The sequence below is a fragment of the Chenopodium album genome, chromosome 26 (genome assembly GCF_948465745.1).
Source record: "Chenopodium album chromosome 26, dcCheAlbu1.1, whole genome shotgun sequence".
Classification (NCBI taxonomy): Eukaryota; Viridiplantae; Streptophyta; class Magnoliopsida; order Caryophyllales; family Amaranthaceae; genus Chenopodium; species Chenopodium album.
The window spans coordinates 2067071-2093410 of record NC_137859.1 but is presented as its reverse complement, the minus strand read 5'-3'; the positions used below and the strand labels follow the sequence as shown (position 1 = coordinate 2093410).

At 33.0% G+C, this 26340-nt stretch overlaps 5 protein-coding genes across 6 annotated transcripts; 3 read left to right on the top strand and 2 right to left on the bottom strand.

Annotated features, from left to right (window-relative positions):
* Positions 1-3129: 3129 nt before the first annotated feature.
* LOC145616281 (ubiquitin-conjugating enzyme E2 7) lies at positions 3130-6071 on the top strand. The gene is made up of 6 exons (XM_081670976.1): positions 3130-3349; positions 3486-3588; positions 4093-4190; positions 4292-4392; positions 5032-5109; positions 5702-6071. The coding sequence occupies exons 1-6, from the start codon at positions 3301-3303 to the stop codon at positions 5777-5779; spliced, it is 507 nt and encodes a 168-aa protein (XP_081527102.1). The 5' UTR covers positions 3130-3300; the 3' UTR covers positions 5780-6071.
* Positions 6072-7645: 1574 nt separating this feature from the next.
* On the top strand, positions 7646-10089 carry LOC145616403 (ubiquitin-conjugating enzyme E2 7-like). The gene is made up of 6 exons (XM_081671115.1): positions 7646-7802; positions 7912-8014; positions 8449-8546; positions 8835-8935; positions 9436-9513; positions 9791-10089. The coding sequence occupies exons 1-6, from the start codon at positions 7754-7756 to the stop codon at positions 9866-9868; spliced, it is 507 nt and encodes a 168-aa protein (XP_081527241.1). The 5' UTR covers positions 7646-7753; the 3' UTR covers positions 9869-10089.
* A 370-nt stretch (positions 10090-10459) lies between these two features.
* On the bottom strand, positions 10460-11631 carry LOC145618490 (jasmonate-induced protein homolog). Of its 2 annotated transcripts, none has more exons than XM_081673260.1 (3): positions 11558-11631; positions 11026-11388; positions 10460-10866 (listed from the first exon to the last, which is right to left on the bottom strand). In XM_081673260.1, exons 2-3 carry the CDS (start codon positions 11332-11334, stop codon positions 10681-10683), a joined length of 495 nt encoding a protein of 164 aa, XP_081529386.1. In that variant the 5' UTR covers positions 11335-11388; positions 11558-11631; the 3' UTR covers positions 10460-10680. The 2 variants fall into 2 exon arrangements, with proteins under 2 accessions (XP_081529386.1, XP_081529385.1); XM_081673259.1 differs by having other exon boundaries at positions 11026-11420; positions 11558-11628.
* A 1306-nt stretch (positions 11632-12937) lies between these two features.
* On the bottom strand, positions 12938-13994 carry LOC145618654 (uncharacterized). The gene is made up of 3 exons (XM_081673424.1): positions 13870-13994; positions 13216-13378; positions 12938-13098 (listed from the first exon to the last, which is right to left on the bottom strand). The coding sequence occupies exons 1-3, from the start codon at positions 13992-13994 to the stop codon at positions 12964-12966; spliced, it is 423 nt and encodes a 140-aa protein (XP_081529550.1). The 3' UTR covers positions 12938-12963.
* A 2876-nt stretch (positions 13995-16870) lies between these two features.
* Positions 16871-20880, top strand: LOC145618288 (phosphatidylinositol/phosphatidylcholine transfer protein SFH8-like). Its single transcript, XM_081673062.1, has 6 exons — positions 16871-17467; positions 17619-17770; positions 17999-18094; positions 18563-18819; positions 19604-19824; positions 19916-20880. Exons 1-6 carry the CDS (start codon positions 17132-17134, stop codon positions 20279-20281), a joined length of 1428 nt encoding a protein of 475 aa, XP_081529188.1. The 5' UTR covers positions 16871-17131; the 3' UTR covers positions 20282-20880.
* The last annotated feature ends 5460 nt before the right edge of the window (positions 20881-26340 follow it).

Below are 26340 nucleotides of genomic sequence, written 5' to 3'. Positions count from 1 at the left end.
GAACACCCTACCAAAACACCCTGAACCCCCTACAAAAACTTTTGAACCCCAACAACAAACCACTGAACACTATAAAAATACTTCTAAACCCAACCACAAACCACTGAACACCCTACAAAAACCTTTGAACCCCCTACAAAAACTTCTGAACCCAACCACGAACCACTAAACACCCTAAAAAAACCTCTGAACCCCCAATAAAAACTTCTGAACCCCAACCACAAATCACAATCACTGAACACCCTACAAAAACCTCTGAACCCCCTACAAAAACTTTTGAACCCCAACTACAATCCACTAAACACCCTACAAATTTTTTTGAACCCCAACCCCAAACCACTGAACACCCTACATAAACTTCTGAACTCCAACCACAAACCACTTAAAACCCTTCAAAAACTTCTTGACCTGAAAACACTGCTCATGAATGTTGCTTAGCCTTCAGGCTTTCCTTATAAACAACTTCGTATGTTCTAACTGCAATAAACAAACACAGTTCATAATAATCATTACTGGAGTTCAAAAATAAAACAACAAAGTTCAAATATTGGAAAAAAATGTTCATAATTACGTTTACAATTATTTTCTAAAAAGCATATACTCATATAATTATGTAAAACGGAAAGATTCATTAAAGTAACCTAAATGTTCATAAAAATAGAACAATGTTCATAAAAATAGAAACAATGTTCATAATATGATACTACTAATAACAATTTTGATAATAAATACAATGGAAAGTGCGTTACTCAAATTATATGAACAAAACATGATATACACAAATTATATTCATAAAATACAAATTAAAGCATCAATTCAACAATTAAATTATAAATGATACTGAAAATCATCAAAAAAATTAGCAATTAAAAAATAAAAATGTTTTTAAAATTCATAAATTGAAAACAAAATTAATTTTCATATTCAAAGAATCAAATGTTCAGATATATAGATTATAAAGTATAGAACACCAAATTTTTTTAAAAAAAATGATTACAAAATACATAGATCTAAAAAAAGTTCATAAGAAATTTATCACATGTTCAAAATTATAATTAAGATGTTCATAAATCCCAAAATATATGTCAGTAAAAATATATGTTTATAGGAAACATATCTTACGTTCATATTTTAAACTTAAAACGTTCAAAAGACCAAAATATAACAAAAAACAGATCTGTTAATAATTGAATACACAAATATCACTAACAAAAAAAAAATCAAAATAATATGAAATCTACAAATTTCGAAATTCAAACCTAGCATAGTGATTTAGACAATGGAATCTTATTGAAAAATAATCATCTCCGTCGTCTTAAACACCTTACCCTCGTCAAATCCGCCATTTTAAACTTCACTTTTTTTGCAAAACTCCATTAACAAAGCTTCAAATTGAAGGTTGAAAAAAACGAATTTTGAAATTAATATATGGTGATCAACAATGGCGATGAAGGAATTAAATCAACAACAATGAATGAATTTAAGAAATAGAAAAAAAGAGGTGAGAGAAATTAGCTAGAAATTATGAATTGTAAGAGGAAGAGATGAAGGATCTCGATCTATAGTGATGAAAAATAGTGATGAAGAAATTAAATCAAAAACAAAATAATGAATGAATTTAAGAGAGAGAAAATTAGAGGAGAAAGAAGATAGAGGAAAGAGAAATCAGAAATTTAGAAAGTGTGAGGGAGGAGAAGAGAGGAGAGAGAAAATACCAAGAGATAATAATTTTGGTAGTATATGTGATGACAAATTGTAATACATGTGGCATCTTATTATTAGTGGTGCACACATTTTAACATGCACCATGGTGCATGTTAAAATTTGCGCAATAATACATCGTAAGCAGGATTTAAGGGCGGACTATCGAGTGGTCCAAAGCCCACTCAAAGGCCTCAACCCGAAAATCCCAATGACCCAAACTATGTTTCACCAAAACCAACCAGAAATTTTTGTGGCCCAAGACCCAATTTATTTTTTTATTTGTTTTTAGAAAAATTCAGGTAAATAGAAGAAGATCTAAGAGATTAACAATTTTTGTTCATCACATGACATATTTGTAAGTAAATCAAGAACTTTTTAGTTTAAAATGGGCAGTGATGATGATTGGATGAAATTCCATATAATGTCTGATTTTCTCGCCTTTTTTATCTTCTTGAATTAGGCACGTGTGTTGTTTGGAAAGATTGTGATTCAAAATCCTATTTCCTTATAAAATAATTATATGTTAGTTTTATTTTCTATTTTGTTTTCTTTAGCCGATCGCTTTGGTTTTCTTGGCTATAACAATTATGCAAACCATCATTTAAGACTTAGATAATACATCAATCCCAACCATCAATATTTCAACCTTATACGAAATACTTAATATGTCCTATTAAATATGATAAGAAAATTTATGTTACATCTACTTGTAGCCAAGAAACACATGCAACATGATTTCTGCTAGATTTATTAAATCAATTAATCTCAAATGTATAGGTTCACTCAAGATCGATGGCAATGTTTTATGATGAACATGAGCTACACAAGTTTTTATCTTATGTGTTTGGAAAAAAAACAAGAGACGCTATAATCATCGACAATCTACAAATACCAAAAACACAATCAACTATACGTTTGTCCCAAGTAATGAACTTACTAGCTATTATTGGAGCAATTATTGGGCGATGTAACCATTCTCTAATGCATTATTCATGTAACGTCTAATGACACCCCTTAGAATTACAATATAATATTGTTTTTTCCCCTCTAAAAATCATTAGAGATTTATCTATTTTTTTATGATTTGATTATCCAAGTATTTTTAATAAAAAAATTCTTATCAATATTTGAGGTTGTTTTCAAATTTTGATCTCACCTAAGAAATGTATTTGGTTAAAATTCTTAGAAGATATCATTGGAAAAAAAAAAATCTTAAAAGATATTTGTCAATATATCCATCTAATAAATCAAAAGAACAAGGACAATTGTATTTTCCATCAATCCATGTACCAAATTAAAATTGTTTTTTTGGAATGAAAAATAGGGTTTTGAAAAAAAAAACGATAAATATAAATACCAAATTATTCTCTAGTAGCTGGTTCCTTTGGCCCATGCAATATTTAAAGCTTATTTTTGCAGAGGAAGAAAAAAATTAGTGGGAGAGAGAGGAGAAAGAGAAGGAGAGAGAAAGAAAGAGCAAAGTTGCGGATTCTCAAGCAACTCTCTCTTCTGGAATCTTCTATTTGAGCAAATCCCTTCTTCTTCTTATCGCCAAATCTTACTCGGGTTTTCTTCTTTCTCTCTCCTCCTTCTTCCATGTCGTCACCATCTCAAGCTTCGCTTCTTCTCCAAAAGCAGCTTAAAGGTTTTAATCCCAATTCAATTTTCAATTGATCTTTCTGTTTGTTTTTTGTGGATTTGATTTTTGTTTAATTGAATTTTGAATTTTGGGATTTCAAATTATTTGCGGAATTATTGATTGATTTTCTGTGTTTTTGCAGATCTTTGCAAAAACCCTGTTGATGGGTTTTCAGCTGGATTGGTTGATGAAAATAATCTTTTTGAATGGAGTGTTACGGTGATTGGGCCTCCTGATACCCTCTAGTATGTTTCTTTTTTTCTGTAATTTCGTATCTTTTTTTTGGTGTTTAATTGGTATACTAGGATTCTAGGGTTTAATGATTTTGTAAATTTAGCGATGAAATTGATGATTTTGTAGCATGATCTTTGGTTTTAAACGAGTGGTTCATCTCAATTGTTAATTGGTATTTGCAAATTGATTTGCTGTCTTGTTTTGCTGTTGAATTTTGTGCTGACGATCCTTTCTTTTTTTATAATTCTCTGATGTGAAGATGTTTGATTCTTGTTGATGATCCAATGTGTTTTTGTTTGGAGTGGGGATTGTATGGTTAATTTTGGATTTGAAGGTTCAATTGGGGGTTTTTGATGATTTTTCTGTCAGATTTATGTATTTTGGATGTGAAATTGGGTGATAATTCTTGGGTGCAATTGGAATTAGTATTCTTCAGAACAAATAACTTTCTTGATGCATTTGTTGTCATTCGTAGTTGTTTTATACTTACAAGTTTCGAACCTACTGCTGTGCAGCGAAGGGGGATTTTTCAATGCCATTATGTCATTTCCGCCGAATTATCCAAATAGCCCTCCACAAGTGAGGTTTACATCGGATATATGGCATCCAAATGGTTGGTTGATTCTTTGACTGTCATTGGCTTGATTATTGATATTTCTCTATCCCTGGAAATTTTGTGTGGTACTAAAGTTGTTCATTGGTGAATTTTCTCAGTTTATACTGATGGCCGGGTTTGCATATCAATTCTCCATCCTCCCGGTGATGACCCAAATGGCTATGAACTTGCAAGTGAGCGATGGAGTCCAGTTCATACAGTAAGTGTTGATTACACTGAGAATTAGTCAGATTTTGTTTGGTGACTTTGGAATGTGAAGTTGTTTTGGTTCATCTTATGACGTTTGCCTGGTTTGGTTTAAAACAATTATCTGCAAATGTATATATTTGGACTATCTAATACCTATGCAGCTATGTTTCCAAAAAATAAAAAAAAAGTCTGGATTTTAAGGAAATTTGTACTTGTAGCCCCTGGCAATTTATACCTATATTATCTGCAATGTGATGAAATTGATTCAAGAGTTTAGCCAATTGGTAGTAACTATGATTGTATATAATACCTAGAGATTGATTCCTTAGTCATATAGAATTGATTGATATAATTTCGAGTTTTTTTTACCCTTCTCGTGGTCATTCAATGGATCCTGTGAGCTTGTAGTGTTGCTAGACTTTGCTGAACTGAGGGCATAATATATGCTTGGTGAGTTGTGGCATTAATAACTGAACAACAATTTTGAAGTTCTGTACCTAAAGTTCAAGTTTGCCTATGGATTATTTGTCTATGATGGATTAGATCATTAGGCTAGTTACTATAAGATTGCCTCTCTTATATCTGTTGCCAATCTCAATTATTTTTTGCTGACTGCTCAAATGCTTACGCTTGTTTATGTTTCTGTCAGGTTGAAAGCATAGTTCTCAGTATCATATCAATGCTTTCCAGTCCTAATGACGAATCTCCAGCAAATGTTGAAGCTGCGGTACGTTGCATGTATTTTTGCTGTTATGGAAATTCTCATTTTGAAAGATTTAATATGCTTTGTCCTCTGGATTCCAAGTTTGTTCATACTATGTTAGTTTTTTAAGGTCTGGTTATCAAGAATTCAATCTCTAATAGCTAAACCCTTCGTTACAAACTCTCTTACTACAACTGGAGATGTTCATGTATATACCCGTAAACACTTTAGTGGCATTTAAATCTTTCACCTTAAAGTTGTGGACCTACTGGCTACTACTGTCAAGTGTTTTTGGGGTTCTCAGGGTTGGAATTATGGTCTCATAGGTTCAATTCTGGTTGAGGGTGCTCTGTACAATGTACATTATTACTTTAGATATTAGAATGTTGAGTGAATGAGTGATAGGTTAAATAATAGAATGTCTGTGTGCACATGCACCCCCTTTTTCTACTTTCTTGCATGATAATTTTGATTATTTTTCTACGTATGCATTCTCACTTTATCCTCTGACATACTGAAACACAATCCGAAATGCTGTATTTGTTTTTCTAATCTGGAATTTAGGTGTTATTTATCTGAGAGAATAAAACTAATGTTCTTTTTTTATATTTTACAGAAGGAATGGAGGGAAGATAGAGATGGATTCAGGAAAAAGGTCAGCCGGTGTGTAAGGAAATCGCAAGAAATGCTATGATTACCTACATGGCTGCATATCTCTAAAGTGTTCTCACCTGCTTTGGCCTTCATAAGATGTTGCCATTGTGCTTCCGTGCGATAAGAAATTTGAAAAAACAATATAATGGGAGAACTGTTTTTATAGAATTATTTTGGGGTATTAGGTGGGATCAGATTAGTTATTGCAGGGGTTTTGACTGGGATCAAATAAGATTTCTGTCAAAATTTCCTCATGCCCGTTGTTGGATTCATAACTTTTGATTGTGCTTGCTGCTTTTTTTTGAGTCAAAATGACAGTATGTGTTTCAATATGTGGAATTTCTGCGTGTTTATAGCTGGGCAAAAAATTGCTGGATGCGCAATCAGCTGTTAGAGTTCATGCTACTTTTTTAGCCAAATTGGCAAATGCAATTTATTTATCTTGTTATATCAAATCTTGCAGATAAGCTCTCCTAAGTTTATTTTACGAGTGCATGGTTAAGGTTTACTCTGTCGTTTCTAGTTGATGTACATCATATTAATGCTGCATGCCTGCCTGTCTGGTTTGGAGTCTCTATTTCCTAATTAAGGTTGATATAGTATTAGATTTCATTCACGTACATAGTCTATTTCTGTTGCACATTAAAGTAATACTGTGACTCTGATGTGTAGGAAGTACAGTATGTACTCCAAAATAGTCGGTAAATCGTTCTCCAAAATGGTAATAGCTATTTGGAAACTGAACTTTTTAGTGAGGCATCATTACAATCATACCAATCTGTAATGTGTCAAGTCTCCTATGGTCGTCTAGTTGAGGACTCCGGTTATCCCTTGAACTCCATTGGTGTATGACAATCACCGAGACAGTAAAGGGCTATAAGGCGATGGAGTTCCTCTCTTAATTAACCCCAACTAATGTGTGACTTAAGAACTATTGTGCAGTCCCAAAAATAATATTTTACAGAGTAAATCTTTTTTTTTTCTTTTTTTTTAAGAAATTATTATTTTGAGGAGCGAATTTCACAATTACTCGAACTCCATCCATGAAACGAAATTACCATATTTTTGACTAAAAATCTAAGCACTAAGGGTCTGTTCTGATTTACTAAGTTGAATTGAACTAACTGATTGGATCTGAACTGAACTGCATAGAGATGAGATCAGTCCCTAAAGACGATTACTCTTTACAATCAAGCATCCTAGGTTTGTATCTTATTCTTCTTGTAAAAGTAAAAAGACTTTAGAATAGAATTCAACGTGAATATATACTTTGTTAAATCTTAAAATTAAATAATTACTAATAGTACCACTTTTTTTTTTTTTTTACTCGTTGCACTTGATATTTTGAGTCATGAACCAAGTGACCAACTAACTATTCATCGAATTGAGCTTTTCTTCAAAAAAGGCAATGAAGTAATTGATATCACCAACTTGGTCCCACACATGCCGACACTTGGGCAATTGGACCCTAATTTTCAAAGGATGCCATCTAATTAAGTTAATTGAACAATTTGCGCTTTATTCTTTCCTATTTTGGATGTAAGTTGGATGGATTTTTCTAAAGGGTAACCTACTAATTACTCCTAAATTACCAAATTAAATTGGACTATATATTTTTTTTTGGTGCAAAAATTGGACTATATATATCCAATGGAAAGATGATACATTTAGCGAGTAGAGATCTACGAGTAAAATATAATTCTATTTATCGGTTGCATAATTCAACTTGAGTCGCACTTGTATTTAATGCATATTTCTAACAAGTAATCTACCATATGGAGCGGAGAGTATTCGGTAATTTCCTTAAATCACTCATTATTTTTATAGGAAAAGTACACATATTTTATAATTTTAGACAAGAAGAATCATTAATAAGCTTAAAAAAATAGGCTTATAAAAGTATAAATACAAGTAGCTAAGAACACAACCTCATAATTCTGTACTATCGCCGTCATCACTATTGAAAGAAAAAAAGTCCAAATTCAAAGACTTTTCTCTTCTTTCTCTCTCCTCCATGGGTTCACCTTCTCAAGCTTCTCTCCTCCTCCAAAAGCAGCTTAAAGGTATCAATTAATTCGATAAAATAAAATCTAATTTCTTCAATTAATCTGTTGAATTTGTATTTTTCTTAATTTTTATGCGATTATTTTTTTTTGTTTGGTGATTTTTCAGATCTTTGCAAACATCCAGTTGATGGGTTTTCAGCAGGTTTATCAGAGGAAAACAATTTGTTTGAATGGAGTGTCACTATTATCGGTCCTCCTGATACTATGTAGTAAGATTTTTACTCTAATTTAATTTGTTTTTCGAATTGATTTTGATGAATTTCAAATTCTGGTTTCATGTATGATTTTTTTGTTGATTACGAGTATTGGGGATTTTAAAGCGATTACCTTTTCCCACCTACCAAAAAAAATTAAGTAAATCTGTTTCAGAATATATTTTTGCCTTCAATTTCACTCAATGTTTAATTGGGAGATTTATGATTGTTAATAATAGGTTATACCAAATTGGCTGCTAGTATTGTTCATAGTGTAAAATTAAAATGCACTGATGTTGTGATTTTAGGTTTTTTTTTTTTATGAATTCATTCTTTACTGTGTAGCATATCTGATATTGTATGCAGTGAATGATCAAATACTTTGTATTAGCATGTTCATGCTGAGAAATAATATTTAATAACAATGTCAAAACTTGTATTGTATACAGTGAAGGAGGATTTTTCAATGCGATAATGAAATTTCCGAAGAATTATCCCAACAGCCCGCCATCAGTAACGTTTACATCCGAGATGTGGCATCCCAATGGTAAAATTCAATTATTATCTACTGTATATGATCTTAAGAAAGATGACAACTTTTATCGGATGTATTGAATTTTTGCAATTAGTTTAAACTTCACTTGAATCATAGCTTTAGAAAAGCTTGTTGCTAATGGTATAATCCAATTATAAAATCTTCGATCTTAAGAAAGATGGCAAAATTTATTAGACGTTCTGAATTTTGCAACGAGTTTGAACTCTACTTGATGAGTTGATTCATACGGCTTTTAGAAAAGCTTGTTGCTAATGGTGTTGTTTCGCTTGAATATAACAGTTTATAGTGATGGAAAAGTTTGCATATCAATACTTCATCCTCCTGGTGATGACCCGAATGGATACGAGCTTTCAAGTGAACGATGGACTCCTGTCCATACAGTATTATCCTTACCTTTTTATCTTTGCTATTGAATAGTTTTAATTAAGTTATTTAAAATCAAAATCTCATGTAGAAGGACTCAATATTATATTGTTTCAATCTGCAAGTAATTCTTATTCTAATAAGTGTCCTGAATTAAGTTACAAGGATTCAACTTTATGAAATTTAATCTGCAAGTAATTCTTATTCTTAAAAGTTGTGTATGTGGTTTGTCCTGTGTCAAGTTACAAGGATTCAACTTTATAATGTTTCACTTTGCAAGTTTGTTCATTTATGGTGAAAGTAATTTGTAAACAAATTTCGGATCACCGAGTTGGTTACAAATCCAATCTTCTAAATATGCACATATGCATCTGTACATTAATTATACAAGATTTGCCCACTGAGTTACTTTGGCTTTGTGTGAGGAATTCCACCTAGGGTTTTCACTAACAAATTCTTTGATATCATACTTTTTTTGGATTTCATGTTGCTTACACTTCATATGCTTCTTTAACAGGTTGAAAGTATACTTTTAAGTATCATATCGATGCTTGCTAGTCCAAACGACGAATCACCAGCCAATGTTGAAGCTGCGGTAAGCCCTGCTGCCTTTTCTGTTAGTCATAGTATGGCTTGTTTAAGTGATAATTTCTTGCTGCCAAAGCCTTTCTGTTTGAGTTTCGCCTGTATCATAATTTATGATAACTATCTCTCCGGACCATGTATCAAGCTCTTAATTTAACTAAGAATGATATACCTTTGATCTATTTGATTTTTGGGAATTTGATGCTGCATTACATTTTTGACATTGATGAGAACACAGCTCAATTCAAGAAGCTAATAAAGGTAATCTTGTTATATTATACTTGCAGAAGCAATGGAGGGATGATAGAAATGGTTTCAGGAAAAGGGTCAGCCGTTGCATTAGGCTGTCTCAGGAGATGTTATGATCGTCCGATCCTCCAAAGATCAACTGAAAAATCACATTTATTTTCTGTCCTGCTGTTCTTGTCTCTTTTAATATCTATTCTTTGTCCTGAAGCTTTAGGAGTTTGCTTTCCCAGTACAAACAAGGGATGATTCTTTCTCATTGTAGTTTATTTGTAGCCCTTTTACTTGTATTTATGAATTCATTGCATATCAAATTAATGATATCAGGTTCTCATTCTAAGTGTTAGTTTCATAAATTTTGCCTTTTGTTTCCACTTAAACAAGATCTTTTTTCCAATTCTTATCATGCTTGGTGTTTCTGCGTGACGAGCTAACCATTAGGGTAGGGTTGTGCCCAGATCTCCAAACAAGTATAGTCTTCCGTCTTGCTACTGTATGTCTGTATGTGGTCGACACATTATTACGAAGTTCTCTCCTGGATTTCTTTGAGCAAAACCAAAACTAATGAATTACTCTACGGCTCTACCCATAGCCAATCGACTATTCAAAAACTCAATGTGTTTGGCTTGTTTGTGGCCGGATTTTTCCTTGATGTGTCCCTGTAAATCTGTAATCCCCATCATATGAAGTTACAGTTCATCATAGTAATATGCGATGAAATATGTAGTTTATAATAATTTGCAATAACGGAAGGCATCATCTTCGTTATATCTTATTTGATGATATCAAGCAACATGCGATGTCTATAAACAGAGCTTTTATTTATATATGTCAAGGTCTACTCTTGAACATGGCTCTGGACTTAATAGCAGCATAAAGATACACCTGTAATCATATACTCCAACAAGCTAAGATTTAACATTCTAGCCAGTCATCCATTGAGGAACATAGCACCAAGTTTAACCTTTTTGCCATCACCACTAAGCTCTGCAATGGACTTGCATCTTGTGGACGCGTCTTCATAAACACTTGTGTTGCCTGATGCTTCCAGTTTTCTTTCTATTTCATACCAATCTATGACGTTATAGTTTTCTTTTGGCCCATCTTCTACGTATACCTACAAACACTCCATAGAAAATCGCGTGAAAGCATCAAATTCAGTTCAATTATACGTAATATGTATTGCCTTTACTGGCTTTATATACATGAACTGCAATCTTAATGTGATATACTTCGTAAGTGAACTGCAATTTTCATGTGGAAAGTACAAACATACCTTGTTAGGCTCATCGCCGAAGGGTACATACCAAGCCAAGAGCCATGCATTATTGACACTAGCATATACAACGGCAGCCTTGGAGCCTTTTGAAGGTGATCCATAGTGTACAAATTTGGCCGTCCCTCCTATTGGAATTTCTGCTGGAAACTCGGCTCGAAAGCTTACTTGGCCACTCCAATCATGATTATTATGAATATGTAATCGGCTTCCCTTGGTTATGTTTAGTATGCAGCCAGCAATTTGTAGTTGCATTTTCTCAACATTAGGATTGTTTGAGAGTAGAATTTTTTCTGCCTCTTTCATCATCTGCTCCACAACTGCTCTGTCCTCATTTTGTAATATTGATGTTGAAGCTGGTTGCTGTTGAGAGGAAGCCATATTACCCTATTAGTCTGTGTGATCAATCATGAAAAATGAAAATTAGTACCTTTTGAAATTTCATGCATTAAAGCCAAGTTTAGATTGAAATCTACATGTTTATGAGTAAATTGAGTATAATAATATTGTTGAGAGAGATTGAGGACAATACTTGAGTTTAGATGTTGTGATAGACTGCCATAGACCTTCTTAGCAATAAAGTGTTTTTCTTATATCTTCGAGATCATTAGATAAAATTGGAACGATACAGAAAAACAATGCGTATTGTAAACGCATTGTACAAGGAAAGTGACACAAGAATATTGCAATCGAATCCGATCCAAAAGTTTTAGGTTCTTGTCATAGCATAAGAATGTTTCCATAGATTAAAGGGACACTACCTACCAAGTGCAATAAAGAAAAGGTACCAAGAAATTGGGCATAAAGTGGTGACATGCATTTCTGTAATTCTGTTTCAAAGATACATCAGTGAACTACTATTCTTGGCTGTTATTGAGTTACTAGTTATACACTTATACTGATTCTCCTGTCTATTTGTAGGTCCGTTTTATATGACCGACATATAGAATAATACATCTATAATTTCCTTTTTCTTTTGATAAATGGAATCTGTAATTTTCAAGAATAGCCATCCTTTCCATACAAAATATTCTATATTCATGAGATAACGCACATATAAACCCTACTTCTATGTACACTAGCCAAAGATGTTTAATTGTTTTTTTGTTGTTTAGAAAGCCACAAGGGCGAGTCAAGATCTCTTAAAATCGGGAGGGGAGCTCTAACCACTTGAACTATCCCTCACTCTCCAAAAATGTTTAATTTGCTAGTTTGCTTAGCTTAGATTAACCAACAAACCAAAAGGTCCAAAACCAAAACAAAAAACCAAGAAACCAAAGTATCCTTCAAGAATGGACAGTACATATAAAAGCCCACCCCAAAGAAAATAACAGTGATGTATATTAATTATTAGGTATATATCATTTGTAAAAAAGACGTCCCTATTTCATATGAAGTGATCAGGATGAAAATTGAATTCGTGATACAGGTATATTTTGGTAACATCAATTAAATCAAGTTTAAATTTGACATGGAACAAAAAATCATCAACCCTGGCCTTTAAAATGGAGTATTATCAACTAAGTGAAAGGAATATATGTATCTACGACTCTTATAATACTCCATAAGAGAATATGTGTTATGTCTTAAATTATGTGTACCATTAGTCCTTCAATTTAATTACCAATACATACAAAGGGATTGCATACATATACATTTATTTTTGAACTATTACATTTCTGAACAAAGGATCACATACATCGATCCACGCACTCGTACATTTATTCTTACGGTAGTAAATCTTTGCGGCTACATAAAATAACTCTATATATGTCATCTACCTAATGTTTAGGGGGAGTGACATCGATACATGTACATTGGATCTTAGCCAAAAGGCCGAGAAAGGTATCATCGATACATGTACATTTATTCTCAACGTAGTAAATTTTTGTGATTTACTGTACCACTACATAAACTAATACTATATAGGTCATCTATCTAATGTTTCGGGGGAGTGACATTGCTGCCAAGCCTAACAACCATGCCATCGATATCACGAACATATCCAACCTTCTGGTTCCATTCCTTTTGTTCAGGTGGACTCACTGCTTCTGCGCCATTCTCCAATGCCCTCTGTTCAAAACATGAACAAACATATGTAACATGTGTCGAAAAACTCTATTTGTTCTTAGGGAGAATACATAACATTCAATTGTGATGCATCATTATAAGGAGTATATATAGTGATACCTTGTAAGCAACATCTACATCGGCGTAATCGAAGCACACCTCGATTGGACCTCGTTCGCGTTTGGATTTAAATGTATGGACCTCACCTGTGACCTCATCGGTCTCATGTTGATGGATTGGGGTGAATGCTATTGTGGTCTGTCCACTCTCCAACTCTCCCCATCTATACACACCACAATTAGTCAATCAAATTACAGGTTAAAATATGGCAATCTATTGAAAACACGGAAAGTATTTAAAGAATTACGTTTTTTCAAATATTTTTTGATTCTAAATTCTATCGTAGATATCGCATGATTTTCCATACCAATATAATAAATAAATTTTACTCCGTACTATTTTTTTCTACGTGAACAATTTAAAAATGGCTCGATACTCCATGAAATATTGATAGAGATTTTTTCCAATGCTTAATTGCAAAATTACCATTATTCCTAGACCAAACAATTGTTCGTGGTAGGATATAATCGGGAACATATATATTGCTCCTCAAAATATTTAGTGAATGGTGATGAGAATCGATCCCAAAATCTCGTGAAACTACTATTATAATTTGCCAGGATAAAATCTTTAGCCATAACATAATAAACAACATATTTATCATTTGTAACGATCAATCTCACTTATTTACTTGATTATTAGCGATGATCTTACCTGCGAGAATTGTCTAAACGGCGAACGTTGATGCCAAAAGCTTTGGAATAAAATGCAACGGCTTTTTCAACGTCTTTCACATACAAAACTGTATAGGCATACGCTGGGTTCAACTTTGAAGCCATTTTTTCAAGTTGATTTGATTGAGTTTAGGAAATATTATGAAAGATCCAATTTTTTTATATTTTTTATTGTAATTTCATCGGTTTATAACTTTGTTCTTGCCATGCAATTATATTTGCATTTATCCTTAATTTCAACACGTGTTAGGTGCATGAGCAAGGTGTGAGAGCTATGGAGATGCCACCCATTTGCATGCACTGTCGTTAATCTAATTTTGTTTTTTGTTTTTTTTTGGATAGGACTAAAATTGTTGATTTCAGATACTATATTAAAACTATAAAACATCGATTTCTTTATTAATTAACAGATGTTTGGCTCGGAAGATTTTTGTAAACGAATCATTCTGTGTATGGTTGAATTAATAAACACCTTCTAGCTACATTTGTAAGGTTCCAGAATTTTAATGGTTTGTCTAAGCTCTAAAAATATCCAAAAATTTCATAGTCAGTCGTATTCTATATATTATTATCTTTTGTGATACTCCTTACACTAAAAATTACATTTTATATACCAACTTTCCAAGCTTATCCATCATATTTTTCACAGAAACACTTATGCTTCGTAGTCAACACTACTTTCCCACTGATTGAGTAATTTCGTTATTACTCCCTCTGTCCCTTTATTTTTGCTCTATTGTAGTCATTTTTGGGGCTAAACTTTAAGAACTTTGATCATGTGTTAGTATTAATTTATAAAAGTTTTTTTTTTTTTTTTTTTTTTGAGAAAACGGAATAGATAATTTAGTGATTAGTGGTCTTGTTAGATTCATCTCATTCTATATTTTATTAATATCATATTTTTACATATATGGAAATAAAGATATAAATTTTTTAATACGTTCTTAATTATCATGCACAATGGAGCCAAAAAATAGAGACAAAGTAATTAATAAAGGAAAAAGGGGTCACGAATTACTTCTGAATAGGACAGCTAGATTGTCGTCACCTAATTTCTCGGCTAATTATGATGCACTCCATCATATGTAGTAATAAAAATGAAAATTCGCATAAGAGAAAAAGGAACCAATGCTATATACTTTAACCTAACTCGTATAAAAGGAGTATGAAAATTGGAGTATAATGACTACAATCTCACTCTGTTTCTTAGAAAGAAATACTTGTATACTGCTACCATAAATTTAAATCTATGATTTATGATTTATTAAATATGGTTTACAAAATTAAAAATACTATCATCTTAACCATTAGATCAAGATTTTAATGGTATGTTGATGAAAATCTTCAAAGTACACACGGAATAATGTGATTTGAATATAGTATCACACTATCAACTAGACAACTAGTGGAGTGACACATAAATAATTCAAATATAGAGAATTTAGAAATATTGAGTTCAATCACACCTAAAAAAAAAAAATCAAATACTAGGTAAAAAACGACACGTTTTGACGAACGGTGAAATGAAAAAGCCGCGACTTTTTAGATATTTTTTCGCATATTTATTCCCTTGTCCTGTCTCTGTTGTTTTCCAAACATCCTACTTGGTCCTACAAATAATCCGTATTTTCCAATCATTTTCTGAATCTCCGATCTCTCTGGACTTCAACTTTGAAGCTGCCTTCTTCAGGTAAAATCAATTGTTTCCTTTTCTTAAATTGAAATTTCTTACCTAATCTCGTTTTAATAATCAAAATTAATTGTTTGTTTTTGAATATGATCTTGCATTGTTGTCTTAATTTGCATTCGTTTACGAATTCGCATTTTGTTGAGAATTAATTGTGAGGATTAATTTGTTGCGAATTTTGTCGAAGGATCAACTTAGTGAGAATTTTGGTGGAAATGGTGTAAAATTTGGAAAAAGTAGTTTAAATCTTGATTTCTAAGGGTTTAGAGATGAATATGATGATTGATTTCAAGTTCGAAATTGTATTTGAGGTTGAAATTTTGTGAAATTTATTTTAGAGGAATGTAATGGACGCTTTAAATTTGACAGAATTGTGCATTTGTGCTGCTAGAATTCAGAAATTAGCCTAATTCGATTTCTGGACACTATGATATATGCGTGAATTAGGGAATGGGAGCATATTTTAATAGATATATGGCGGAATTAGAGCTGTAAGTTTATGATTTGCGTAATAGGATTTCGTTAAGTGGAATATATGTTACTCAAACTCAAGATACTTGTGATGAGATTTCACAATTTTAGCTGAAAATGAATTGTGTTTAAGAGTCCATTCCATTTCCGGAGTGTCAAGGACCCACACGTGCACTTGAGGTGAGATGAAGAGTCCGAGTAACATGAGGTAGAAACTTTTTGTTTAATGTGCAACAAGCAATGCAAGAATTTATGTCACAAGATTTTCTGCTTTTAGTGTTTATTTTCTTACTTCATTATATATCTTATTTTGCAAAACATATCTTGATCCTATGACATCTGAAATCGTCCTTTCTATTCCAAAACACTCTTAATTCCATGCTGAATGGACTGTGAAGAATTTTCCTGTATAAAATGATAGGATACAAGGAATCAGAAAAGTGATGTAGGAACTGAGATCTGGTGATAGCTTCTTGCAGGTGAGCTCAAAATTGAAGAGTGAATTTGTTTAAGATGGAGGGTTAGAGATTTGATACCGAGTACATATTACTAAGTCATATGTGCTGAGTTTAATCTTTAGCTACTAAGATATATTGTTGGTTCTTGGGAGGTGGGGGAAGTGGAGGGTTTGGAAAATACTCTCTGATGTCTTTATTAATAGAAGAAATGTGTATATGTATGCTTTCTAAGATGAGCCGACCATGAGAGTACAAATTTAAAACAAGGAATTATTAGGAATTTTAGATTAAATACTCCTTTTCTGTGTGTATATGATTCTTGAATATTTTTCTGAGATGGAGAAATGTTGATGCAGCTTCATTTACTATACACTTGTGTCAGATAACGACGAAATCTGCCTCAAGAGAAATTGGGAGCTGCAGTAGCAGGTGTCCTGCACACTTTCTTCTTCTGTCCTACTTGGTTATTTGTAAGCAGAAAAATGACAAGATTTTTTATCATAATGTCGTGGATCACTGCTTGAGGCAGGAATACATGGTCTTCTTTGTTTACTTTTCTTCTTACTAGAAGAAATTAGTTTGGAAGACGGTAAATTCTGAGTTGAAAGGTTTCTCAAGCTAAGTAGATGGAGGATTGGCAGAGTGGCCCTGGTCTGAGAAGTAATTCTAAATTGGCTAGTGTCACCTCTCAGAAAATTGCAGCCAAAGTTACTTCCGTGCCAAAGACTTTGTCATGGAAGTCTCTTGATCATATTGCTTCCAAAGATCGTGTAGTAAGAGGAGTTGCTGCTGATGTAGGCTTTTTTCTACTAAAAGTTGCTGTTCTGGAAACTACAAGGAGGTTTTCAAACGCTAAGTGTCCATTTGCTTGGCGTAGTCTTCAGGCATTCCAAATGCTATGCTATCCACCATTTAAATGGATCAAATGGGCTCCCTTTAAGGGATTGGTACATGGTATGCAGGTACTACTTTTCTCTGCCATTCTTTTAAGCTGTGTTCCTTGTTGAAGGCTAATGGTACATAGTTTAGTCTCGTTTCATCATTATGAAGTTTGGATTTCCTTTTTTTTTTTTCTTTGAAAACCCCCTTTCTAAGAGATTTAATTGTTGTCAGATGTTGTCACGACCACTGTTAGTCCTCTCCATAGCAACAGCTTTCTCTGACAAATCAGATCAGGTGAGCTCTACGGATGATCACCATGATTCTCATGTACTTGAGAATTTGGATGAAGAGTTACCTTCTGTACAGCCCCATGTTGATGTAAGGTAAACCAATAGCAATATAGCATTTACTTAACAATATTGATTTGACCAATTGGTTGAATAAGGTCAGATAAATGACTTTGTTGCAATATGATGATAGTGTGTTATTGAAATTAGCTCTGTAGCAGTTTTTAGTGCAGGATACTTTTTATGTGATTGTAAATGTGTCCTTTTGTTACTGCTGCTAAGCTGATATGCTCCCACCATTTATAAGCTGGTGTGCTGTTTCAGGAACAATGATGAAACTTCTATTAGTCCATCATCAGAGGATTGGTTGTTAAAACTCTACGAAGAACTGGAAAAGCAAGGGATCAGCTTACCAGAAAGGTAATCATAAGCATGTGCAAATTAAACAATAAATAGTATGCAAACTAGAAATATTCAGTGCAATGTCCTAAATAGTATTTGTTCTATGAACATATCCTATATACTCCATAGTTGCTTGCTGTTAATACCGTTGTTTTTTGTATCCTCCCAATCATATCAAAGTAATTAAAAATTGAGCTTATATTGAAATTTTGTTAGAATGAATAATGGAAAGTTGAAAGATGAAACCAAAATTACAAACTAGTGTATGTGTTGTTTTTATTTTTTATTTATTTATTTTTTTGAGGAATGTATGTGCTGTTTAATGGTATACTATCTAAGTATCTATCTTGCTGCTCAATGATTTTTTTTTTTTTTTTTTTTTTTTTTTTTTTTTTTTTGCTTTTATAATTTTAATTTTAATTTTGAGAGGGTGGGATAAGAAGAAGCAAATAATGGCTGAAAATTTTGTTGGATGCAACATTGTAGGATCAATGAGAGTGAGCTACGAAGATTTTACAGCTCTGCCAATGGTGACTTTTCAAGCCTGCTTTCGTCAATTAAGAAGACAATTCGCTGGAGAGAAACATATCACATTCTATCGGAACCGGAACTTAAGGTGTGGTCTGATATTGTCTTCTGGCATGGCTATGATGTGAGACACAGACCTTGCTTGATTGTACGACTTGGTGTAGCTTGCACCAATCTGCCAACTTGTGATAGACCTCGAATTGCTCAGGCAATTGGTAAGTCTTTATACCTTGTGAAGGCTTTATTGAACTTTCCTTCTTTGCGGATGTGGCACTCAATCTTTTTGGAGAACTGTCTTGGAGTTCTATTGTCTTCTTCTTCTTTTTATTTATATATGTATTTTTTAATTTTTTTGGTTGGGGTGTTAGTGGGTAGGGGGTTAAGGGGGGTAAATTAATACTGAACTGTATCTTTCATTGACAAGGGGAACATTTACCAATTTATCCATAAGCAGTTACAGTGTGAGCTATCTGACTATCTCTATGATGGTTCCTCACAGGCCATTTACAGCAAGTCAGTTACAAAGCTAAAATTCATTAACTTATCTACTTGCTTTGGGAGTTCTAAAATCAGGCCTCTCAATAGGTTTGAAGAAGAATTAAGCCAAAAATTAGGATGCATATATTTTTTTCTCCTGCTTTTCAGTTTTTAAACTAGAATATTATAAGAGGCACTAATTCTCTTCAACCAAGAGAATAATTAGATATGTGTTTTCCCCATTCAAGCCCTATGGGTTACTTCAACTGCATAGATCATATCAGCACTAAAATTTCCACATGTTTTCTTGTTCCAAGAACTATGCAATGTGTCACTGCATGCCTTGTTTACATGAACACATGTCCTACTGTCAAGTGAAGAAACGATTTTCTGATATTCATGCACTCAGCCACTCACAAGATGATGATACCTTTAGTTAGCTTACTAAAATATGGAAATCCTCTTTAGTGTCTTTAGTGAGGAGTTAGGCGCATGCTGAGTGGATATTGGTTGCTGATGCAGTTTCTCAGATGGAGCATGGTATCCTGCATTTGGCTGATCGTGAAAGTCCTGGAATCATGGTAGTGGTAGATTGCAAAGGTTTATCTCCTTTTAGACTTCCAGTGCAGATGATAAGATCCTGCTCTCTGCTTTTTCAAGATCACTTTCCACACTGTCTTGGTGGTTTATATGTCGTACGGCTCCCTCCTGTAATTCGGGTGATGGCACAAACAATTATGAAAGTGAGCTCCTTGCTTTAATACTGTTGGCCATTGTGTCATCTCATTTTCCTTGTGCAGTTTAACTAAGCAGTTGAATATGGATATCTTTCAGGTTCTAAACCCAGTCACTCAACAGAAGTTGAAATTTTTTGGGGAACAGTACCACGAGATTCTTTCTGAGTTTTTTCAGGAAATTCCAGCGTGTCTTGGTGGTGCATGCAAATGTTCAGTGTGCTCAAGTGCAATTTCCCACGACAATCAGCGTTTTCCTTCTGTAGAAGTGGCAAGTCAACTGCTTGCAGATGGATTTAACGGCGAAAATGTTGATCTTGATTTCCTCAGATCTGAAATTGATGTTCGTCATAGCTTTGATCAGGTGCTAAGAACTGGTATGATTGGAATCCTTATGTTATGTGTGCTTGTTGCTTTGCTAGCGGGATTATTTGACTCTGATAGCCGTCCAAACATACTTCTGTGAGATAAGAGTGAGCTTTATGTTTTGGATCTGCCAAGCCGATTCTATTTCTAGAAGATATCTAATATGCCTATGAGTGCTTTCAAATTTCAACCATGAGGCACTGGAGCTTTAGCTAGTTGAACATTTTGTCAGAAAAAGCTGGTTGTATATTATATACTTGTGAGATAGTAAGAGAGACAAATGCCAAGGACCCTAGTTAATTAGCGTGGCTGTCATTGCATATGAGATCCCCTTCCTGTAGTCCAAACTTAAGCGGGATCCTCTAGTTAATATATCAGCATAGCTGCTAGGGAACATTATTTGAGTGTACTACTCGTATATATATGTTAAAAGGGGGTTTGTAGTAAGTTCAAAATTAGTACAAGTATATCTGAAGACTCTCAGATGATGTTTTGTTTGTCTGAAGTCTGAACCATTATGATCAGAGGGGTGTATATCATGTGAAGGTGCTGTTTTCATACTTGAATAATTTCTGCCTGGAAGAATTAGAGACTGTGACGTGCCATTTTCTTATACTTCGTATGAATTGCTTTGATACTGGGAGTATATATATAGCACTATAGCAGCATATATTAAACTTATCTGTATCTGAATATTTATGAAAGTTATTTTTGGAATGAGAGTAGAGGTTGACTTCACTTTGCCCCTCTCTGTCTCTCTCTTTTAACTTCCTCAGTGGAAGGGAAATATATCACTCAAGTTTATAAGGTTTGCATATTGTTGACTCTCACTGCCTGTGCCACACGATTTGTTATATTCAACTTATTTTTATCTCTATTCCTTATCCTTTTTAGCTTAGACTAAAAATATCTTGAACATAATTGACTAATTGTGTAATAATAAAACTTTTCAAAATCACATATTTGAAAAATATACACGAAGACAAATCTTATAATATGTTTTCCAATACATTAATCTATAATACTGTTAAATTTAGTCAAATTAGTATATTAGATCACTTCAAGACTTCTTATTTTAGGTGAAGAGGACAAGTTTTGAAAAAGAGGTGAGAATCAAACCACTCTTACAATAAATTTCAAACTTGATTTATTTGATTCTTGACGTCCCTTGCAACTTTGTAATTGCGGACCCCTTTTGTCGAGGTGGGAATCAAACCACTCTCACTAGGATAGGCAGAAGATCTTCAACCACAAGGTCAACTTTGATTCTCTTTTTTAGTTTTTTTTTGTTTTTTTTGTCGTATTAGATCTTATTTTGGAGTATGAGGAATGTAGCTTATAGTATCTACACACCTCTTTCCTTGGCACTTGTCAAGAGTTTTCTCACCTAATCGTTTTCACGTCATGTCCAAAATGTATTGAAAACTTGTTACGCCTATTAGATGGCGGGCCAAATGTTACCTAGGCTGTTTGAAAATTTTCAACTGCCGCTACAAGTCTTACACCAGAGATCAGGTCATTTCGTGTCCTTGTAATAATGTAATTAACAGTAGTATAATTAAATGCCACCGAGAATTGCATGAGTTCAATGTGTCATGGAATGTGATTCCTTTATTTGACATAATTTGTTGCATCAAATAAAAGAAAAATAAACATGGGAGTCAAAAATTAACGACTAAACCCTTCTTGCTAATCCATATTATTCATCTACTTGCTAATTGTTTAAGAATATGCTCTATGAATCTTCATATAATTCCTTTTCATACCTTTTGATCTCCAAGTTCTTTCTGCCGATCGAGGCGGCACAAAAAAGAAAGAAAAGAAAATAAAAAGAGAATTTCTTGTTGAATAGATTAATCTCTTTAGATTGATGAAGGTGCATTTCAATTGTGTCATTGACGAATCAATTGTACTTCCTGTTAAATGTGTTATTCCACTTGCTATACATATCAAGTTATTCTTTAATGTATACCTCATTAAACTAATCTCTCTGGCATGCATGTTAGTTTGTCATTATCTTCATGATTTTCCATATCTTAAAAAGAAAAGTAAAGTTTTCCAATGGTAAAATACTAAAAAATATTATGAATTGAAGATGAACCCAGCTCGTTTTATTTTAAGCAGTTGAATATATTCAATGGTTCAAAAGTAGATCTTAGGTTGTACTCGTACTATAAATTATACATATTTTAATAGAAATGTGTGTTTGTGTTTGTGTCTATTTGCCCCTTCATTATAGAAATAATTGACTTATAGTTGAAAGATTTTGGCTTTTCGCTAATTGTTTTCTTGTGTGGCTATTACTTGAATTAGAATTTTTAATGCTGGTGCAACTTTGTGCGTGGTATTTTAAACGCGTTAGCTGTGTTGGGTATGGGTAGAGGTGATAGTGAGTCGACCAAATTTGAGTATTTGGCTTAAATGTTACTTAGCTTGATGAGCCTCATGAGCTTTTGAGTTCGAAAATGATTTCTACTTACACTTACCTAAGAGTCGATTTGTCTTAGGCAGTACATGAGCTTTTGAGTTCGAAAATGATTTCTACTTAGACTTACCTAAGAGTCGATTTGTCTTAGGCAATACATGTTAATGAACCTTTGATTCTATTTGAGAACCCGATCATAAGTATTGCATAAGAGTCGATTTGTCTTAGGCAATACATGTTAATGAACCTTTGATTCTATTTGAGAACCCGATCATAAGTATTGCATAAACTCGATCAATAGTAACAATTCAAATTTAATTGGGAATAATTCAAACTTGTTTACAAACCTCTTGAGTCCAGCTAGGTATGCTTGGGGCCTGTTCTCTTTAGTTTATTTTCATTTCAGTTCAGTTCAGTTTTTAATTTCCTTCTCTCATAAAATATTCTCCAATAAATTTAGTTCAGTTCAGCTCAGTTCAGTCAATCAGAATAGGCCCTTGATCAATTCAATGATGATCTCGTGCTGAAGATGAGTAGTTCACGAGCTAGTTAGACTCACTATCACCCCTAGACTAGCATGGGCGGGTTATTAACTTATAAGGCTTTTATTTAATGCACAACTATGCTTATTACGATGGATCACACCTAAATATTTATGCCAAATTCATATGTTGTCCCATAAATTACGAATTCCAGAACCTAATGATCTTTAATTTCGTATAACAACTCTTGGCTATGGCTTTATTGGGTAGTTAAAAAGATCGATTGTGTAATGTGGGTTGTTGAGTTGGAGACCAGACTTAAAACAAAGACATGGTTCGACGATATAAGTTCTGTTCTTGAATAATTAATCCGCACATCACATTTGAATTCAGAAAAGAAAAAAAAAAAAAAAAGTCTATTATGTAATTAAATTAGGTATTTGTGGATTTCTTTGACAAGCTGCATAATGCGTAAATACAGCTTTTCGTGCTTGTAGACAAAGCATGCACATTCCTTAATCTGTTTAAATTAATAAAATAAGTTCAATTTTATCATTAATTTTATCATAAAGTTAAAAAATTTATGTACATTGAGCTACAATTATGTAATTTCATATTATTAATTTAATATGTAAGAAGATTCTAGTTGCTGTCTGCTAAAACGAAAGGATGGATATGTACTTTTTATTTATTCTAATTAATTAAATTATCAAAGTTTTTATTATTCTTTCTCTAATTGAATCTTATCAAAAAAAAAAAAAAAAAAAAAAAAAGGTGTTGGTAAATGGTAAATCAATGGTGACTCTTCATATACTGAACAGATAATATGAATGTTATTGTTAATGAATGTAAGGATTTAGGAGCAAGCTTACGTGGGCCACTTTCGGCTAATATGTGATCAAAACTTCTCCACTTACTCTTCACTTTTATGCACAACAAGCTTTAATTTGTTACTAGCTTAGCTGTGTTACGTGCACTAATTTTGATTTACAAGTTACTAGTAATAGTGTTTTTTTGTCTCTTTTAAATTAGACGGTGGGTTGATTTTGGGTCTAAGTGTATAACAACTAGACATGTTTAAGCCTTAAGTCTTCCTCAATAACCTTTTCCAAAATTTGTGTGAACACTGACGACCCGTTTCAAAATTGGATGAATGACCGTCGTGGAGATGTACTTGCTATTATGCTATGATGATTTTTCATCACCGACTGGCCGGCCATTGTCATTCTGGAGGTGATAAAAAGTACGGGTAGTAATGAAAATTAATTTATGTACTTAAAGGGTAGCAATATATTGCTGGTAGGAAACAATTTAACTTGACACGCACTTGATATTACCCTTATCTAAGCCCGAATTGGGTGACAATAAGTAGGTTAACAGATGATTGATCCACGTAAATGATTACGATACAAAGTGCTGTACAAGATTTGGGTGGAATTCTAGTTGTGAATTAAGAAAATATTCCTGATGAGTATGCAGAGAATCGTAGCAAGTTATCTGACATTCTATAGGCAGGCCAACCTGCCCATAAGTTTGAACAAACTAAAGAATATTATCTGACTAGATTTTGCTTAATCTTAAACTAATCCTATCAATTATCAATCATAATCTTAATTAAGACTAAGATAAGAGCTCACGTGCAGGCCATCGCTGGTTGGTAATTAGAAAGCTGCCTGCTTACTTTTCGTTAATTAATAATTTGATAACCAAGTACTCCTTAGTAGGCTAGCTAGAATTAGTAGTATATGTTAATTAATTAACATGATTAATATGAAGTACGGAGTATTATCTTGCTTACGTCATTATTCTAGATAGGAGGAAATACATGCGAAGACATGGACCGTCTATTGGGTTGTTAAATTGTTGTTAAAGCATACTTTGGTCAAGGATATGTTGATCTGAGCATTGCAATATCTATCTTTGATTATTATTATACTCCGTTGAAATTTGATGTTAGTATTTAACTATATACTATTACCATGTTTTAGTAGCTCGATAATCAGGATCAACTTTAGCATGTTTCACATTATTACTTAATACAACTAGTGAAATATTGCATGCCCGACAGCCTTGGTTATTTTCAAATTTGGTAATAATTGTATATTTGTATGGTAGTGTCATATCTTATTTTGATTATGTAATATATCGCGAAAAAAATAAAAATAAAAAAATAAAAAATAAATAAAAATAAATAAAAAATAAAAAAACTATGCAGGCACCATACACTCACACCTAAATTTTTAATACGGCTAGTCTTGGATGATATTTTGTTTTATTGATGAATAATTTGATATATACATCAATGAGTGGCTTATGCTTCACATATATTGTTGAGGCCAGGGTGAATTATATATTATTCGTTTATTATTTTTATTATTATAGAGAGGTTACTTGTTATGCATTTGTTTTATATACGGATATACCATCAAGTTCGTCGGGTACGTGGTACCGTCCGTCAAGGGCTTCAAAACCAACTGATGATCTTGTTGAGCTAGATGGGTTGATATTGAATCTTGAATATACAAACACGTAATTATGCTCAACCACAAGCATGTTTTAGCCTACAGAATATATACAGTAGATTCAAAACATATGTGGTGTTGGTACAGTCCACATGTTATATGCATATATAATTAGGGCATACATCTTTGATAGCTTTAAAGTTGGTTGTTTATAGAAACAATATGGGTGTATCTGGTCTCAAAAGGTAGATTTAAGGTGGCACATTGCGTTATTTTGTTGCAAATTTTGGTAAGAGGGGTAGCTTTCTACTAATTGAGGGGACAATGTTCAATTTGTTTGTATATGAGAATTGAGAAATGAGAACTAGTACTCCATAGTAGACTAGTGCATAGTTTAAGATTCCATTCCTAAATGAAAAGTTCAAAATATTCATCTGTCGTTTACACACTTATGTAGGAATTGAAGGTCATTTGTTAATTATGAGTAAAAATTAGGTAGTGTGATTTAGTTTATGAAAAATAAATGAAAACAATAATAAAGGTGAAATGATAATTTTATTTGTAAGCGAAATGAAACTTTTATTTGAGAAAGAACATTTTCTTTTTTTTTTTTGTTGAGTTTCTTTTTCTTTTTCTTTGTTACTTTTTTTTTTTTGTTTGTAGGGCCTGTTCATATTAATGAACACTGAAGTGGACTGAACTGATTGGAGTTGAATTGAATTGAAATGAATATTTTATGAGAGAAGAAAATTAGGAGCTGAACTGAATTGATTGGATGAACTAAATTTAA